The following is a 21,102-nucleotide window of genomic DNA, read 5'->3' on the forward strand; positions in this document are numbered from 1 at the left end:
TAACTTGGATAGAAGTGCAGTTATTTATAGGAATTATCTGAGGAAAAGCAAGTTTTAAATTCATTATTGTTTTTAAAAACTAATATGGAAACTAATACAGAAGATTTAAGAAAACATTTTCCACAGAATTATGAACAAAGGATTAAAGCATAAGAATCTCCTCTCTTCCCATGCAGGATTACTATTCAGTTTCCAAGTCCAATTATGAGGATGGTTTATGACAGAATTTCCTGGATTTTGGCATGTAGTATGCTTTTTTCTGGCCCATCTAAACTACTACTACAATTTTTTCATGTATTAAACAAGACATACCACTAAGTTTCTACATATTTTTTAATTGCAACTTAAAAATACAGTTCTTCACAGCACTGTCTCATCTTACCCTTTATGTCCTCAGATGTGGTACCTAACACTTCTAGAAAAAGCCTGAAGAAGAAAACTAATTCACCTTCTTTTTTGCAGTAATACATAGCACATGTTGTTCACAGGATTACTTCCCACAACAAAATGGTCATCCAGCATCTTTTATTTCTTGCAAACAATAGGGCTGAGGAAAGCCCTTTGTCTTCTCTTGGGCAGTTATAAACTGTTGCCATTATTCTCATCAGTATAACTGTATTGGCAATGACTGTTACATCCCACCTCTATTTCACAGTCTGGGACCAAGCAGGATCTAGGAGTATCTAGCAGTACTAGCTTGTCTATGTATGAGAGAGGCATACAGTTACTGATGTGCTCGTATATACACTCTGCCTCCAATTTGGAAATAAAAACACAGTAATGCACACAGCCCTTGAAATTATATCAAATTCTACAGTAAATCATATGTTGCAATTGATACTAAAATCAGCTATTCTGAGAACAAGACATCTGTACCTGGGACACTACTGATTCTAAAGCTATGTGTTGCTTGTATAGAACATCCATTCTGAATTTTCTCATAACTCTGATTCCTTGAAATAAATTAGAATACATATTTTGGAATAATCCTTCCAGTTAAAAACAACAATTATATCTGACCTAAAGAGGAGAGCTTGTCCAGAAAAAACTAGTTAAAGCATATAAGACCTAAATACAACAGTATTTTTTATCTGAACTTATTATGAGATCATTTTAATGAAAGCTTAGTAGATTAAATTAAAATCCACTTTCTGGTTGCTAAGCTCCATTTATTCTCCTTTCAAGAACTGTGAGCAGCTTCTACAGTTTCGCAAAGAGGCCACAATGCCAGCTATGAAGTCAAAATCAGCAGAAGTTGTGGTCAACAGTAGCTATTCAATGGCAGTTATTCTACACTTAATTAGATTTCTGCACCTACTAAAACACCATTCAACACATAGTTTTTCCACTTCTGTTTCAGGTAAGAAACATGATTATCAAACCCTTTCATGACCTGCATGAATACATTTTAAAAAGGATAAATTCCTCATAATCTACATTTCAACTTATAAAATTGTTAATGATGCTAATTTAATTCCTTTTAGGATGCTCCTGTAGCTTTAATATAATTAAATTGCTGTGTTTTATCTTTCTGACCTGCTCTAAAACATTGACAATTCACCCTGACAAGAGAAAATTAATTCTCTTGTGTTAGAAAACCAGATTATCTTGGTTATTTACATCTTAATCCACAGTGTAAATGTGTTTGGCAGGTAAATAAGTGAATCAAGTCAATATTTCTGATGTAATGTTTCCCCTAAATAAGTTTTTGTTTGTTTTGTGGTTTTTTTAAAGCACATTTTCTTCACTATAATCATGATGACGAAGCAATGAACATGGAACTTTATATTCCTCATAAGGTCAGAGCATCAAACCTACCTGACTAGATTTTCATTGTCTCCAGTCCCTTTGCAGGTAGCACATTCTGTCCTTAGATCCTCTGACTTGGGCTTCTTTTGTAGAACTGACTGTCGTTGTCTTCTTTCTCTGGGAATCCGTTCCTGTCATAGCAGAAGGCAAAAGAAAGGAATGGAGGGGAAAGGAGGAAAGGAAAGCAAATATTTTCAATTATAGCACTGAAAATAAAACTTCAGGCCAAAGTTCAATATTTTTGTGAAACTGTTAAAAAAAAAAACCAAACAAAAACCAAAAAAACCAAAAACAACAACCAAACAAAACACTATATTCCAACCTCAGGTTTTTCTTCTTCAGGCACAAAGCTTCTTTTTCGTCCTCTAGTTCTCTATAAGAAAATATATTTAAAATTCAGTATTAGTTAACAGAATGGTTTTGCTATTTATTTATTATTCATAATAACAACAAGATATACCGCAGGAAATAATTCAAAGCATTAACTACAGAATCACTGCAAGACAACTACAATAACTGATGTTAGAACAACAGCTTCAGATTCTGAATATAATTCCACAGAAATAGCCGACAAGTAAATATAAATAATTTGTTGACCTGAGCATGTGCAGTTTTATTTTAAAAAACACTGCTGCCAGAATTACAAATCTTACAGACTTTGCACAAACCTCCCAGTACTAAAACACATAATTTGAAAATTGATATGAACAGTATATTACAGTAAATTTCTTGAGCACTTAGAAGTGCTCTATTTGTAAGCCAAGCGATCAGATTAAAAAAAATGATCAAAACTAAAAAAACTTCATCAAAACAGAAAAAGAAAATTTATACACCTTTTGAGGAGTAAGCAGGAATTAAAGCTTTCAAAATGGGTATAGGGCAGATGCTCATAAAGCTGTAGCATATACCAACATATGACTGGTACACAACAGATGGAATGGGTAATATAAGAAATAGAAATTATTTCAGTATTGCAGTGGGCCAAAAAATCTAAATACCAACAGTGTGGAGGAGAAGAGGTTTCCATGGACTGTAACAGCAAACACCAAAGGTTTACAAGCAGCTCTAACTACACAAGCTCACACAAGTCCAGTTTCAGTTATTATGTTTCTCAGAAATAGCAGCATTATAATCTGCATGCATTAAATAACTGCCAAAATCACCCTCTTTCCTCCTTGTTTAATGGGGAAAGAAAATTAGAAGGGATGCAGAAGGAAATGCAAAACATCAGACTATTCCATTAACGTAATGTCCGATACATCAACACTAATAACATAAATACATAAATTAATAAATAAAATTAAAAATGCTTGTTTCTCTGGAAGAAAAAAATCATTTGTCATATGATAAAAAAACCACTGCCTACTATGTGATTTTTTAAAACTTTTTTTGAAGCAACTAGCGTTCATCTCAGAAAAAGTAAAAACCAGCTGATCAAAAAATCTTAAGCCAGTCTAGAATCAAAAGCATTCATAAATCTAGTTCCAAAGACGACAGTAATATCATTGTTTCTCCTGTTTGGGATCCTCTTTGGGGAGGTTTTATACTAGTTTCAAATTAAGATTGTGTGCTATTTCAAACTGTTTTAAACATTTAAATATGGTTATACTGTCAATAAAACTGCCATTCAACACATCTATACCTTTCTCCCTGTGCAGACTTTGATATGGGCATGTTAGTAACATACTGTTTGGGAAGGATTTTTGGTTTTAGGCAAGAGTCAACTCTGTAGTAGAAAGGAATGTAGCAGAATGGAAAACAATAACCTATTCTGTGTCTCTTTAGAGTACTCCAGTTACCATTGAGGTTCTCTTCCACATTTCCCCAAAGATGATTTTCAAAAAATTGTAAAACCTTATTTATTTAATACATAACAACATTTACTACACATTTCATAATACAGTCATAATTGAGGTGTTCTACCTTTCACAAGCCACACAGCAGATACCTAAGTGTCCAAACATGGAAGAACCTATTTATTATAGGTAACTGAATTTATCAATGTAGTATTACAGGTATGAATGTAACATATCAACTACATGTTATGCAACACAAGTTAACTGTAAATTAAAACCAGACAAAAAAAGTATTTGATCAGACATTAGCACATAGGCCCTGCTGAATGCAGGTGTGTAAAGATTAAAAAGAAGTAGGTGTAAAGTTGCATGCCAATATACGTAGTGTTATGGTCCTCATTCTCCATGTTTTAGCAGCAAGACACAACAATGGATGCTTTGTACAGTCAAGAGTAATGTCATCTGGAGAACAGATGTATAACTTGGAAATATAGATAACAACAAAATTATTTTTTATCCTAAGTGGAAAAGATTACAAGTTAATAACTATATTTTAAGTAGTGATGAATCATATTTAAAGTTCACCAAAATTGAGATACAAGATTTATAAATAATTGCATCACCTTTGTCAAGAAAATGTTGGTTTTCAGCTGTCACTATATAATGTGTGATGCATATGACAAGGAATGTCACATTAAATGATACTTGCATTTTGCTTCCATTACATTTCTAAACCTTCAAACATACATGAATGTGTTTGACCATCAGAAGAAAACAAACATTAAAATCAACACCTTTGACATAAACATTTGTAAGGTATTTTATATGCTTTTAAAGTAACAGACTTTCACATTAATGTTTTTCCAAGCTGATTTCCACACTCAAACATATTTGCAATGGTAACTTCTGCTCAGAATCATTACACTATTGCCAGCATCCACAATGGAAAATAACATAAAATCTGCAACTGAAAACTGAATATTCTGTGATTTTCAATAATAGCCTTCCAGTAATTAGCCACTTGTAATTTTATGCATGTTTTCACTAAAATTACCTTACAGGTCCATAGAAAAGAATCAGATAAACCTGGATTACTTTGTCCAGTATTTTTTATTGCTGTTTGCCTCAAAGTACTGTATTTGCATTTTAAAATGCTCTGAATAATTTCTGTCATTAGTGGGCTCAGAATCAGAACATCAGAGACTGTAAACATCAAATATTTGAGCTGCATGTACTTGTCATAAACAATTTAAAAATTAAGATTTCTTATAAAGAAAAGGTTAAAGGAACAGTGTCGTTATGTATGTCCAATGGTAAATACTACAACTGAGATAAACCTGGTCATACTCAGAATGCACTTGGAAACACAGATGTCAGTCCAGTATAAGATGCATATAAAGGCAGTTATTTTTTAGTCAAAACACTTGGCAATTCAATACTATAGAGATACCTTCAATTTAGGACTTCTTTGTATCATAAAACAGGGCAAACCGCTTTTTTGAAATTTGTCCCTGCATTTCCAAAGTGCTCAAACAGTAAGTCAGGAAAGCAAAAACTCAATGTTAACAGCACCCAAGCAAAATCTCCATTAATGCCAGTGCTGTCCCAGCAGGTTTTTTGTTTCAGTGCAAAAGGTAGATACGCTCTAAAATATCTACCATTTGGAATGGAGAACTCAGTCCAGAAGAAAACACAGCTAGATCTGGATAAGACAGATGCAACCCATACACGGCAACTGCCACAAGATGAAATTTCAGGACAGGATCAAAAAAAAAAAACCCAACAGTACTCAACAACAGAATATGGTTCAAAATACATAACTGTAATTTTTTCTGTATGTAGAAGTAAAAGGTTTCTGTGAAAAAAAGAAAATTTCAAATGTTGACATTTAAACGTTGACAGATGACTGGCAAGTCTTTGGTTGTGTCTCTCATCCTAAGTTCTACACTTGCACAACTTTGGAATCATTCAGTGTGCACTCAAATAAGAGGTAAGTGTGCTAGACGCTCGGCTACTTCCCTGCTGTTAACAGGAAGATTCCAGCCACTGACCTCTGGATCCCACAGTATCAGTGGAATCACCATGTAGGCACCTACCTTCTGGTTACTACACAGGCAACTTGAGATTTCTACTGGCAAATAAATTATACGCCTATAGCTAAGGGCTGACCCTATATAACCTTAACTACCTCAGAAAATCAGACAAACTTACGCCAAGGTCGTAATCATGACACATAAGCAGACACTGTTTTTCATTTCATAACCTTTTACAATTAACGGCCTGAAATAATAAATGAATAAATGCTGAAACCCACCAAACTAGTAAAATTTTATTTCCTAAGACTATACCATTATATTCTTATTCCTCCCCTTCTCTAATGACTTCCTAACCTTTCCTTCTCTACTACATCCAGAATATGTCTCCCACCATACCCCCACACTCTCCCTAAGTTCCCCAACTAAAGTGAAAACACTCTAGGACAGGTTCCAAACTATGTATGTTCTATACTGCACAGCAGGAGACCAAACGCAGTGGATAACCTAAGTCACAACTAAAACCTCTTCCTCACTCAGCACTCATCCTTCCCATCCAGTTGCTCTAAAAAATAAAGGACTTAATTACCTTAGGCATACATACATCTCTACCAAATCCCGCAATAGCGAGGCAACAGGTTACTAAAGGCAATGCTACTAGAATGGTAGACAACTGTGTGATTTATTTCTGTCAGAAAATCAAGTTAACAGCTATTCTTTTTTGAAATAAAGAAACAGTCAAAAGATCTAGGTGCAGTGTCACCAAGAACGTACCTTACACTGAACGGAAATGAAAGGGAGCAATAAAGTGCCTTATTTCATTAGCAATACATCCCAAAATAATCTGAACGGACCAAGAAAGATCAATGAATTAAAATTAAGACACAAGCCTAAAACGGAATTATTTTTTAACAACAAAAATCGATGGGAAAGTTAAAAATAATAAAATATAAAAATAGGTTAAATTCTTCCTGAGTCATTTTTAGCATAACATTTTGAGAAGGAAAAAAACACCTCTACATTTCAGTAAACTGGCTTCTAATTACACTTAAAATTTGGTAAGATGAAGTTCCTCAGGTAAAGGGACTGAGCCATTTGATTCAACGAAATCACGGTGGGGAAAGCAAGCCATCTTTTCCAAGAATATCTTACTAAGGCTTAGCCTTCACAGCAGTTTTAATGCCCTCGCTCAGAAAAAGAGTAATGCTCTGGTAAATGAAGCCTGAAGATTAACAACGTCCCTTTTGGTCTTTTACTTCAAAGCTTATAATCTGTGGAAATTGGAAAACCCTCTCACAGCATATACCATTCTCCTGAGTTATTTCATTACTTTCTGACTTCGCATTCAAGATCTGCGGGAAAAAAAAACCCTGCCTCTTGTCTCTCCAATGTTTTAAAAATCCACACAAAATAGTACATAACTACCTGCAGAGAAACAGTGATGGACATGACAGGCAAACAGCTATCAAACCTGAAAAGAAAGATAAGTTTGAAAAACCCCAACATTTGCTTGCCCCTAATTTAATTTGTAACAATCTAAGCTGAAAGTTACTGAAATATTCCACAATATATATATTATTTTCTAATTTCCATATACATATATATAAGTAATAAAACACAGTTAAGAAAGCAAGCTAGAAAATGGCTTTATTTTATTAAAAAAAATAAAAATTAGGAGAACTAGGGCATACACCTCCATAGCCAAGGGAAAGATAAAAATGGGTTTCTTTCAGCCATCGTGTTTTGTGTCTGTGCTGTGCAGCATTCTACTGTTATGTTGTGGAACTTCCCCATCAGCTTAGGGTATTGAAAGAATCGGGACACGAATGGCTGAAAAACAGAATATTGACATAAGAAATGGAAAATGAATGATGAAGCACTAAATGATATGTGATGTGGATCAAATTCATGAGTGATTTGGGGTGACATTTTTAGAAGATACACGGACAAGAAATCAGTAGAGATGTGGGGATGTGATTCCAACCCATGGAAGCAGTGCACTCAAGAAACTTAACAAAAAAAAAATCAAAACAGTTAAAAAACCTGTCCAAAATGGAATGAAAACAATTGAGGGACAATGTGATCAGCAATGGGATCAAACTGTCAACCCAGCTGTGGGAGAAGAAAGACTGAAGTGGGAGTCTCAATTTTGGACTTGGAAAAGCTAGGAGTAAACGCTTAAATTTCACATTCAGGTTGTTTATAAGCAACTCAAAAACGACTGGACAACACTATGAAACCCATGTAAAATGAAAAAGATTAGATAATGCATTAACTGTAAGATTCTGAATTTTCTCAGAAAAGAAAGTCTGTACGTGAGACAAATAAAAGACCCCTGTGAAGGACAGGTAAAGCCCAGGACGAACCCTACACTCTCTGAAAGGAAACACTGCAAAACAGCAAAGGAAACAAAGTAGCAAAGCAAGCTGCAAAGGGAACAGCCTGTTTGCCGTCACTCCCAACAAGTTGATACCGTACGTTCCCAGGCCTGAAGCAGAATGGTGAACACAACAGAATGGGTGTCTCCATGACCCAAACCCACCAGGGCTGTCACCAAACCCCACTGCTGTGCCTCTGGGAAGACACAGGCACATCCCTTAAACCAGTTCACCCAAAGACAGCAATAGAAAGCAGAATGTTCTCTTGGAGAAGTTCTGCTTTGTCAGATCGAACAAAAGGAAAACTAACAAAATTCAGAACTCATCAGCGGACCAAAAAGGGGGGAAGCAATTCCCAAACATCACAAGTATATGCTCCTGTTAAATATCGAGCATTTACTGAAGTGTTCCTGAAGAATAAAAATTTATGCTGTCACCTATTTAACTTTTTCTTCTATACAAGACAATATCCAGGAGTTTTCAGTATTACAAAGAAATGGAAGGGAATATGAAATACAGAAAGCATCCCTGGTCAGCGACAACAGTTCAAGTCCACTCCACAGAAAGTGAACTAGCATGGCTCTGGATTTGATTTTTTCAGAAAACCAATAGTGATTTCTGCATGGCAACTTCAAAAAGTTACTTGAGAAAGTGAATTTAAACCTGAGGGGTTATAGCACAATGATGTTTAACCAAACTTAAGAGATTCCCAGTAATTTGAAAAAGCCATATTAATTCTGCCAACTATTTCAAACTTTCACAGTAGAAAGCACTGCTACTCCCAGTTTCCCCTTTGCTTAACATGTTGACTGGTCAGAATTTCTTTTAATTGTTTGCACAGACACACAGAGGCAGCAAAGAGGCCCAGCACACCTGCTTGTGCCCTTGTATCTGTGTAAATTCAGGGGTTTCACTACGTTATAGTGTGTACTGCTGCTGCTAATAGACAGGAAAAATGATCCTTATTATGCTGGTGCTTCTACACCTCTTGGATGTCACAGAAACAATACTGTAATATACATAGGGCTCTTCTTTGCAGCACTGAGTTTCCAATACAGCTAATAGTACTGGCACCATGAAGTAAATAGTACTCTTCTTTGTAAAGGTGAGCACAGGAAATTTGGTCGGTACTCCAAGCGCTCCTGGAGTTTCGACACACACCTGGTATCATTAGGAAAGTGAGAATTTTCATTTGAGAATTTCATATAAAGAATTCCACACTAGTCAGAGATTTCACATTAAAAAGAGTGATTTATTAAAGACACACTTGAATTGACTTGTAAAAAGCTATTGGTACCATGACAATTTCTCTATTTAAAAAGTCTGTAGAAGTTGTTTTGTGTTGTAATTATTAGAGGGCCAAATGTGAAAATCTTAGGACACTGACTTTTGTAGATCTGTAAATCTCATATTCCTTCTCTGAAATAGCACATACTTGATTTTTGTTTCCCTGACTGACCCGCAGCTATGGTGACTGCTCTAGAAAGACATGTAGCTATATGAACTACACAGCTACACAAAATAATGAAGGTGGCCAGTATATGATTACAACCATGTTTTAGTTCTGTTTCTACCTAAATTCTTCGGGCATTTTAATTTTTACCTTACTGTCACCTTATAGTTGACACACTAATATTAATTATATACTTCCACAGATTTACCTTTTAACAAACTATGGTTCATTGATACCTATCACACATATCAAACCCCTTCTAACCCTAACCCTCTCACTCATGCAGCCTTTAACACATGCTCATTAATGAGAATCTGAAGACAAAAAAATAAAAGAAATCAGAATTAGAATGCTATGGAATCATTCCAAACAAAGAGGTCATGACAAGGACTCATTTCATTCCTACAGAGCAGAAGACGACTCTGATATGAAGCATAAGCAGAGCAGAACACTCTCAGAAAACAGAATTGGGAAAACTTCCAGTAATACCAAAAAAATGACCTAATGAAATCACTCTGCTATCAAGAGCATGCATGAAGCAAACTAAAAAAACACACAGGTTGAAGCTGCACAGAAAATGTGATCTCTCTCCTGTTAAATATAAACCATGACCATTTTGCAAGATAGCAATTTTTATTCCATGACATCACCCAATCTTTGCTAAGGGTTCAATGCTATAAGCAACCCTTGCCAATGAAGAAGTTACAATCAACCCAGTTGTAGAAAAAAATTCCCTTTGACTTGCTTTGCTTTCTTAAAAGGCAGAAAAAATATTCTACTAATGGCACCACATAGGCACAAAATTATTTTAAATAAAGGACAGCTCTATAGACACCAGATGGCACACTTGCTCAATACCGATCAAAGTGAGTATCTTAAATGGTACTTATCACTGCTATTCAAAATATATCTCTAAAATAATTATTTAATTTTCCGGAAAGCTGGCAGTACTAAAAAGGGAACTGCCAGACAAAAAGAAACAGCAGTAAATCAAAATATGATTATAAAGAGAAACAAGCCAACCATGAAGCTTAATTACACAGAATTACAATTTCCCCCTTTTTTTTTTATTTTAGTTTCCATTCTCTTGAGAACTTTTATTTTCTAGAAAAGCAAAAATTTTGCAACATTCCTGCTGTCAAGCTACACTATCACTGAATCTGGCAATTAATTTGAAACTACTGTTTCTAAGACTGAAACATACAACAGACTTTGAGAACTAGCAGGATTGCTTTCTATCCTTTCCAACACTAACCTCCTCCAAAGCACAGGTTTGGAGAACTGAAACGGAAGTGAGAAGGCAAAAAGGCCATAAAAAGTCAGTTTGCAGATAATGCTAAAACAAGTGATACTTTCTGGAAAATTGAACTTAAATGCATTTATTTGCAGAAGTGACAGATAACCTAGTTACCTTTACTTATATAGATACCAATATTTACACCATTGGAATACCATCTGGAATATGTCCATCTCTTCATGCCTTTGCTACATCAAAATGAAATGATCTTTCATCTATCAGGTTTTTTTTCCCCAGCTTTCTTAAAAAAACAGAACACCAACCAATCAAAACAATTGCCAAAACCCAAAACGCAAAACTCTGCTATACTCCATTCACTTCAAGCATTGTGGAAGTGATGCTTATCAATTTATCTTACTTTCTAAATTTGACCTCAGGTCAAAAGAAAAGAGTCATATATTATCATGTATCCATGTATTTGGGCAATCAGGCAAGCTGACAGATCTAGCTTTTATGTTTGTATTGACATGTCATAAACTCAGTTGAGCTTTTACATTCAGTGATGGGGGGGAACATTTTACAATGTTCTTTATAATGAAAACCTTAAGTTTCAGAAAGCTGAGCAACTCCAAATTATTTTTTTCTAGAGCATTAATGTTCAGATGACAGCAATTTCTTTTAAGTTGAATATGTCTAAAGCACTACTATTAGTTGCTTTAGAATCATTTTAAAGGTACTTATGTAGAAGGTACTTATTTAGAAGTCATTTAGAAGAATTTATCCAGGTATTTATTTAGAAGTCATATTTAAATGACCAATCATTGGCAATGTTCATTAAAATTATGACTGATAAGTATAGATAAATGCTTGAAAATTATTTGCTTTTTTAATGAAGCACTGATACTTACACTCAAATTGGAACTGTTGTTCTGTTTTCATCCTGTAGGCATCTTTTACTCAAAAATTCTATCTATGACATCACATGATTAAGTTACACAATAGATGCCTGGAAACCACTTTGCTGGAAACACTTAGTATTACAAGGTAACAACCCTGTTTATCTTTTAATATACTGGTAATAAAAACAAATAATCACTCCTTTGCTATCTTTTCCTATTTGAAACAAAAGCATGAAATAATAATCTATTCTAAATAACAATATTTATTTGTAAAACAAAAGCAGTATACACAACAACTCTGTGTGCTAAGAACAGTTTGTAGATGCCCTGCCAGTATTTTTTTATTATTATTATTATTTAAAACTAATCTACTTAGCCTATAACCCCTCAAGCACAGATTGTTTTCTTCCATGTTCCAAAGAAATAACAGCATAGTGTTGGCTAATAATGCTTTCCCCAAAACACAGACTTTTTACTGCTCAACAGAAAAACCGCTATCTCTTTATGTGAATTTTATACAATCTAATTATAGGAAAAAAGCTATCAGATTTTCAGGTTTTAGGTAACAAAAGTAAGTTTGGTAACAGATGATCTGAATGCCTTATTTAAATGCCTCAACAAACTATTCGCTTCCCAAAATGCCCTTACAAAAAGCCTTTTTCACTTTTACAACACTGGGAAGATACTTCCTTCTCCGTAAAAATGGATAGCACCCTCTAATATACTCATTAAGAGTACCAAAATCTGACAGCATTTTTGTTGGAGGATGGTATTTAATAACACACACTATTTAACCTCAAAGGATATGCCAGAACTACATGAAAAAGCATCCCCTACCACCTCTTGCAGCACACAGCTAGCCCCACCAACTGTGCAATACTGCTTAGATGATGTGCATGTATGCGACATTTCTTACAGAAACTCCATTACACTTTCAAATGACAGTACATACAGTAGGTAAAGTATACTCCATGAAATTTTAAAGTAAAGAAATTCACTGAAATGTACCTAAGAGAATTATTTTTTTTCAAGGGATAAAAGAACACTTCCTTTGCAAAAATACGGCACCAGACTAACAAAATTATTTTAGCAATAACATCTTAAATAAACAATAACCTGTGTGTTCATTTACTCAAGGATAGCAAATGAAGTTGTTATTAAAAGCTGTTTTTTGTAAATATGGATCATCTCATTAAGGCTCTAAAAAACTGAACACACAGCTGAGTAGATGAAAACATTTATTCCTCAACTTGCTGCTATAAAGTACTATTCGTATCTCTTCAAAGATTATTTTCAAATAAACTATTGTACACTTTTAATCTTTAAAATAAAAATATCCAATGTGAAAAAAATGTACAGTTCTGAAAAGCAAATGTTAACAGCACCATCAAATATAAAAATAAATGTTTATAGGCATCTGGTTTACACAGATTAGCTACTGATTTCTGTTAGCTAATCATTAGCAATTAATTTCTCTGAAATTAACTAGCAGCAGAAAAAATGATTTTTGAAGCTCATACAAGTATGAAATTGTAATTATAAAGATTAGATTTTAAGTAAAGCTAGTTTAAAGAGTTATGCACTGAAATTCATTCAAAAACTGTTTAAAATTTCCTATATATGGCTTGAAATGTATAAGCATAAACAATGAATTAAATTCTGCCCACAAATAACAGTCCTTATACAACAGATTGAAGTATAAAGGCCTAATGTCTTATCTACTTACACTCATTTATAATTTGTATAGACCCTGACTCAAAGTAGAATTCTGGTATGTTTATTTAGGTATATTCTTATATCATCTTTCTCAGGAAGTTTAAAATCAGGAAAGGTCTTCTTGTAAACTCTAGTTACATTTTCATGTACAATATGATAGGTGCTCTCTCCAAAACAATTCAGTCCAAATGGCTGGACTTTGTCTTTGTCCTTCAATTTTCTTTTCAACAGCTGCTCTTCTTGATATAAATATCCTCTGAAGTATGTGAAAGCTAAGAGAGGCAAACACTACAAAGCACTCACAGGGTTATTTAAAAAAAGCTTATACAGCATTAGGATGCAAAATACTGCCCTGACACACAATTAACGTAGAAAACTGTGCAAGGGAGAAGCACTGTCCTGACTCTGAATAACCTGCTTCAGTCTTACTACTCTCACACCACCAAATTACAGAAGGAAACTGAGTCTCCAATACCACACAGAAGGCATGAACACTAATGTACTCCAGTTGTCACAGGTCTCTGGCCATCACTGTTCTGACATAAGATTAGATTGAATTAAGATTTTGACAATGCAGAACCATGAAGAAAACCTGAGTTTTCATTAAACACTCTCACCCTCCTCTCAATAAGCTGGAAAATGAATATTCCTCACAGCTCTTCCCAGCCAGTAACTAGTTGAGCCAAGCTTTTTGCACAAGCAGACAGAAGATATGAATAAAAGGCCCCTCATTCAAAATAATACAAAGCATCCTACTCTAAATCTCTGCTAACAGTATCCAAACACAGGTGTAAGGCTAAGTACCTGAGAAACTTAAGACGAGAAAAACCTGAAAAGAACTGTTAAGTTCACTAAGAAAATGAAGGAGAAAAAGAAGTATGGGCTGCAGAAGTTAAAATTAGCTATTATTTCTTGCAATAATGTAATACAAAAGGAAATTGTAAGGTTACGTTTAAAGTAGAAAAAAAAATCACCACTGTTCTCATTAAAAATCAATGTATTCCTGGAAAAGAAAATCCGCATCATCAATGAATTCAGGCCCCTTGAAGAAAAACAAAACCAAACAAATAAATAAATAAATAAATGGACTTAAGTACACATCCATAATTAGACTGGATGAGAAAGAATGGTAAAATTATGAATACTTAAAACGAATCTTTTAGTCTTCATCGTACACAAGATGCATTCTGCTCTTTTAGGTGTGTGGCAAAAGAACCTTCTTTCAATTATATCAATTCAAGATAAATTTATGCAAAACAAATGGAAATTCCCTTAAGTGCAACAGATATACAATTCAACAGTCTTATAATTGTACTTGTTGATTGTAACTGTAAGCAAGGCTGATTACACACTACTAGCCAAGCAGGCTTGCCAATTCTTTCCCAAAAAACCCGAGATTAAATAAAACATACCCAGAGACACGAACTACACTGAGAAGAGATGACTGTGAAGTAAGTGTATTTTCAAGTTACTCATTTTTGCTTCTTTATTTTAAACTATTTTAAAGGATTTGAGAAGTGAGGACACAGGACAGAACAAGTATCTGGTCATCACTGAAATGCACCACATAGATGTTCTCTGTGTAGTCAGACTCGGCTTCATATGAGAAGTTTTTCAAAGGTAATTTTTTTCCCCCTCAAATATACAGACAGCCCCAGACCTAATGAATAAAAAAGTAATCTCTTCCTAAAAAAACCCAAACCAAAACAAACAAGCAACACAAACTAACAACAACTTTCCTGTGTTCATAGCAAAGGTGAGTGGAGTCCCATACTGCCAGAAAGTATCTATTATAAAGTCTTCTAGAGGTTATCATCTTCATTTTGTATACAGCCTAAGTGCACCAAGATCATGAAAGAGTTGAAATGAAGGAATTCAACCTAGTTCAGAGAAAGAAGTCCAGCAAGTATCAAGGTTATGAACCTTCTCTTCCACAGTTAAGTAGAAGGCAGTAGGAAATAAGTAAATAAAGAACCAACTAACAACCTGTCAGCTATGGCAAGGCTAGAAGAGTGGAGCTAACTTGACAGAGAAGCCCTGACCACAGCGCAGCAAAGATGTTATCTTACAAATCTGTATGCTGTCAAAAAGCAGAGAACTGGAGAGAACCGAAAGACAGCCTAAAAATTCAAGCAGAAGAACAAAGCCTTTCTGAGACTGGTAGCAGTAATTTTTCTAGTGCAATGCTGTACTGTGTCAACATACTAAGTCCACTCAAAGTAAATTTAATTTTACATATTACATACCACAATGTGTGTTGATATACTTTCTAACAAAGGAAGTGCCGAATCACCAATGTAGCACCAGTGTAGCACATCACAGTGTCACAGCGTGAGGGGAACACTTCAGAGCAATCAGACTTCTCTCCATTCAGCACAGAAGCTTAGCAGTTATTACATGGGACCCCAAACAAATGAATCTTGTCTTTCTACAGATTTCTCTACCAATGCCTTATATCGCTCTTCTGTCTTTCATTAGTATGAATGTCTTTCCTGCAATACTTTTAGTTCTCTTTAGTCCCATAATCATTAATCCCCACACCCTAACACCACTACATTAGGTATAAAAAGAAGGAAGAGAGAGAAAGAAGAAAAAGGGGAGATGCAAAGGGTTCAGTAAACAGGAATAGCAGGTAAGTTCTTTCTGTGTGAAGAACAGCCTGACAACAGTCAGTTCAACCCACCCACACAGCTGTAACAACCCATGTGTTCTTACACATAGGGAAGAAGGGAACCTTCCCTCAATGAGAAAAAGAAAGGAAAACCAGTTTCTCTTCTACAGAAAGCTTCTCTATTATCCACAAAATTTAATTTTGGATTACTGACACTTAACAGTTTGAGCTACATTCATCAGTTTGGCTTGAGTCATTCTTAAAGTTCTTCTTAGTCATAGACCAGGAAAAGGAAGCCATTAGGTAAATCAAAGCTGTGGCCCAAACAGTCCAAATGTACTGAAATGTAATTTAAGCAAACATTTAAGGTTAGGTCAGGAATATACTTGCTTACTCATACAAGCATAGTCAGAAGAGTTAAATATGGTATTTGCTAGTAGAAGCATAAAAATTCTGGAAAGCTCTGAGAGGAAAATGAAGTTGTGCTGCATGAGAGATTAAGTATGTCTAACATAAAAGGGTTTAAGTATGTCCCAATACTAAGTAGTATATTGGAAGATTAAGCACTAATTCATATATAATTACTACTCATGTCCAAAGGGTGATGGGAACACTACTCATTCCCCAAACTGGACCTAAAAGCCCTTTGATACTTTTATGTACAGTTTACAGGTGATGTGACATATCACACATGAAAAACCTTGTTTTATGAGCAAGTAGGAGAGCAAAATTTTAAGGATTAGAGCACAGTGATTAATAAAGAAATTCTACTTTCAAACGAAAGAAAGATGCTAAATATATTTCATCAGTACAGAAAGCAAGAGCTTTTGCTACTATTCTCTAAAAACTACCCAGAAGGAAAGTTTAAGAAATCATACATACATACATACATACTAGGAAGCTAAACAGACTGAAATAACAGGGTCTTGTGATAGCCACAAAATGTGCAGTAGGTCAGTAAGTTGTCTGTACATAAGGAAGTGACTAATTACTTTATAGCTGTAATTTGCATATCAATACATTTAAATCAGCATACAAGAACAGTGTCCTTACTATTAAGGTGAAGAAATTCTGCAAAGACTAAGTTTAAGTGCAAACTTAATTTTCGCTTTTTCTGCAATTAACAGAGGACTTTGTGAAGCAGGCAAAAGGAAAAGCTTGTACAGCTCTTCAGTTCAGTACTGTGTTTCCCAGCTTTTTGCTTTAGCTAAACTACATATTTAACACAAGTAATAAAGTATTAACCAGAGGAATGGGAATTCATAAAAAAAACCCAGATCATCAATCAAACTGAAATCCCACAATTCAGAATATCCAAAACATAAGTAATCTTAAAATTATTATGAATAGGAGCTGCATAGCAACAACTCAACCATCATTTACCGTGTTTCTGATTGGAATTTTCTTCGGTTCTGGTGGCACATCCTGAGGAACAAATTTCACTGGTTCCTTAATCTGCCTTCTCGATCTTTTGGTACCATCTGGCAAGGTTTCCATGGCAATATCAGCCTCCATGTCACTGCTACCTGCCTGGTCACACTCTGAGCACTGCCTGCAAAGTGGAAGATTTTCTATTTAATACTGCAGTCACAAAAGCAGAAAAAGAAATGTATTGAAGTGTTTGAGTTTAAAATAAATTCAGAAGTCAACAAACCAAATGGACACCTAAAGAAGTACATTAAATGTATCTAATTTTAAGCAACTAAGCAAAAAACATGCAAGGCGTTCTTACTGTTGGATTTTTTCCTGATAGTATTCAAACTTTAAAAACAAAGATTTTGAAAGTAGGATTTAATCTTCAAGAAAAATGCAGCCTATTTTACCATTTGCATCCTACCATACCCCCTTTTTTAATGGTGTCCACTGATCTGTAATCTATTCATCATTGTAACTGCTGCTGCTGTTTAATCTTTACAATGACAAGCTGCTGAATTCATTCTGGTGAGAGCACTCTTTAGTGGCAGGGATTTAGAAGACTTATCTGTTACGAAAATTAATTTTAATATGTATTTTCTAAGGCAGTAGGCTTTAAATCTGAAAACAGTTAAGAGACAATTAATGATACGAAAGCTGGAAAGTTAACAAACTTTGAACACCAAGTTGAAAAAAACACCTATTGATTTTTTGGAAAAGTACAAAATCACAATCAACTTCAAAAGTGAACAGATGCTAAGGTAATGCTATTAACAAGCTTCATGACAGAATTAACAAGATGGGAATTCATCAAGTTTCATTCTTATTCGCAGAAAATATACATCTTATGCAAAGTCATAAATGCAGATGTCAACTAAAAATATGTTAATGAAAATTTAAAAATTATACCCACTGATAAGAGCCATTTTGTAAATTCCTTCTCACACTACACTTCCAATTGAAAAAACAATAAATCTTTTCAAAATCCAATTCAATGCTGTTCTCATATTAAACACGTTCTTTTTATATGTATGTATTTATAATACTAACTAAAAAAAAAAAAAATCAACATTATGTTCTGCTATTAATTGGCATTAACAGGAATACACACATTAAAAAGAAGTAAATTTGCTTTTTAAGGAGAAAACCAAAATACATCTTTAATTATTTGAAGTTAAATGTTAATACATGCTTGTGACGAGAAGGCATACCCATCCTGTATCTAAACAAAAACACAAGTCAGTTATGTATGTTATGTCTGAGCTTATTTCTTCAAAGGTACATGTTCAACAGGAACAGTTTTTCTCCTATGAACTTCAGTAATGGCTAACACAGTATCAACTCCATCAACCTTCCATGTTTTCTAATTCTTTTAAACTAATCTTAGTAGTATAATGTCAGACCTCTCCCAGTTATAGCCAAAGACAACAGCAGTCATGACAGTCCACTAGACAGAGCAGTGGCTACCAAGTCAAAATAGAGGGGACCTAATCCTGCTCTGTGTAATTTATCAGTGTAACCTTGGCTAAGTCAACACCTTTCTCCTTCAATTTTTCCACATGTAAAATTAAGGTAATTGTGGCTACATTATAATGTTATGAAGATTAATCACTTTTTATCTCTGAAGCACTTGAGGCACAGGTAACAGGACATGCTAGTGCTATTTGCTGGTCTAGAAAAGCAGGAGTACTACAGGGTAGATTGCAGGAAAGATAACAGTGTCTCTCCTCCCTCATATGAAGACTTTTATTAGTAGCCTAAACACAAGAAAGTAATTTTATACTGGTTTTATACTTTGCAAACAATTTTGGGGCAGCATACAGGTGCGTCATACTCTATTTTTCCTCCTCTTTACAAACCTCAGTTCACCACAGACACAGTACCTGTTAACATTTCTAGACCTCTTTAGGACATTAGAATATAAAACCAATAGAAAAATAGAAGGTATAATAACTTTCACATCATGCTACTTTTTACAGTTACAGAATCACAGGTTGGTCAGGGTTGGAAGGGACCTCTGGAGACCATCTCGTCCAACCCCCTGCTAAAGCAGGTTCTTCTAGAGCAGGTTGCACAAGATCACATCCAGGCAGGTTCTGAATGTCTCCAGAAAAGGAGACTCCACAACCTCTCTGGGCAGCCTATTCCAGTGCTCGGTCACCTTCAAAGTAAAGAAGTTCTTCCTCATACTCAGACAGAACTTCTCATGTTGCAGTTTGTGCCTGTTGCCCCTTGTCCTGTTATCTGTCACTACTGAAAAGAGCCTGCCCTACCCGCCCCTCCCCCCCCCCCCGCCTTTGACACTCACTCTTAAGATACTTGTGTACATTGCTAAGATCCTCTCTGAGTCTTCTCTTCTCCAGGCTAAAGTTCTATGTTTACATAAATGTATGTGCATATACACACCCAAGTATGTATACACATGCACTTACATAAATAAACTAAGGCTCACAGACCAAACTAATATCATTGTAAGATTTTATGGAGAAAGTATTTCCAATGATGTAACAGCAGAGAGAAGCTTCAGAGATAACAGCATTCCCTCAAAATTTTATGTGTCTGCTTAGCTAAAGGTTACTTGGTGTTCTTTACTTTTATACGATACATTTTCTTCAAGTTCTCCAACTCAAATCTCTAAGATTTCCTGTTTGGTAAGCATCAGAGAGCACAGCCCTCCATAATAGTGCAGCACCAGTCACGCCATTAATTTATGTAATGGAAAACACAAATGAAAGCACTTAGTAAGATCTGCTTATGCAGATGTAAACAATAGCTATGAAAGTGTTCAAAAATATTGTGATGAGCATTTTTTTCAAAAAGATTATCTTCCCTGTTATTATGGTAAAAATAAGTACTATGTATAAATTTAAAAAAAATAAGCATTTGACAACTGAAGAGCTGCATTAAAAACCTGAAGTTTGTATAAGACAAAAAAATAGTAGTATGATTTTACAGTAGTATTTGGAGTTGGGAACCCAGGTCTTGCAGATCTATGACCCTGCACCTGATTTAAATCATTCCCGTTCTTTAGCTCTGTGATTTTAAAAGGGAAAGATACTGTTTTTCTGCTACATAAGTTCAGACAGTTGTACAGAAAATAACTATGTAGATCAGTAAAGTACTGTAGTTTTATTAGGGCCCTATTTAAATATAAATCAATGAAGTATTTAAACTTTGATGTTAGTGAGAAAGACACGAAACACCTCCACCAACAGATGAGGTACTGCATGCAAGTTCCTGAAACTCCACTTTTATGACCAAGCTTGCTCTGAAACAGGTGATGCAAGTCTCACAGCAATCAAAATGAGAAAAGAGCACGATAGACAAAAAGTAAGCTGCAAAACCATAGTATGGGTGGTGTGTAGGTGTGTGTGTGAATTGCAAAACAAAACTTCATAAATACACCAAAAGATGAGGGGGAAAAAGTGAAGTTAGAAACATGTACTTACAAGCAACCTCTTGATTTACTGGAATAGCCTCTACTATGACAGGCAACCACATCTTCTCTACCCTATTATATAGCAGGCAAGTTTCAACTATAAAGTAGTTTGGTTCTTAGCTTCCATGGGGCCCGCAGAAAAGCTTTTAAAGACACAAACTCCTCTGACTTGGAAACAGTCACCTAACTTTGAGCTCTTCTTACAGTGGTTCTTGAATTTTAAAGAACTCTTTTCCCATTCTGCTGTTTATTCCCAATATATTCATAGAAAGCAGCTAAATGGCTGCCCTTCCTTTTGGCTACACTGAAGTCATGCTC

The 21,102-nt window shown here is 34.9% G+C and overlaps 1 protein-coding gene across 1 annotated transcript in view; it reads right to left on the minus strand.

The window, feature by feature from the left end:
* Positions 1 to 21,102, minus strand: part of PHF14 (PHD finger protein 14) — a 173,974-nt gene that overhangs the window by 94,657 nt on the left and 58,215 nt on the right. The window contains exons 14-16 of the mRNA XM_056334178.1: positions 17,316 to 17,484; positions 2,132 to 2,182; positions 1,819 to 1,940 (exon numbers count right to left, since the gene is read on the minus strand). Of these exons, the coding sequence (XP_056190153.1) occupies positions 1,819 to 1,940; positions 2,132 to 2,182; positions 17,316 to 17,484 (342 nt within the window). The remainder of the gene's footprint in view (positions 1 to 1,818; positions 1,941 to 2,131; positions 2,183 to 17,315; positions 17,485 to 21,102) is intronic.

This window comes from Falco biarmicus, chromosome 4 (genome assembly GCF_023638135.1).
Source record: "Falco biarmicus isolate bFalBia1 chromosome 4, bFalBia1.pri, whole genome shotgun sequence".
NCBI classification, from domain to species: Eukaryota; Metazoa; Chordata; class Aves; order Falconiformes; family Falconidae; genus Falco; species Falco biarmicus.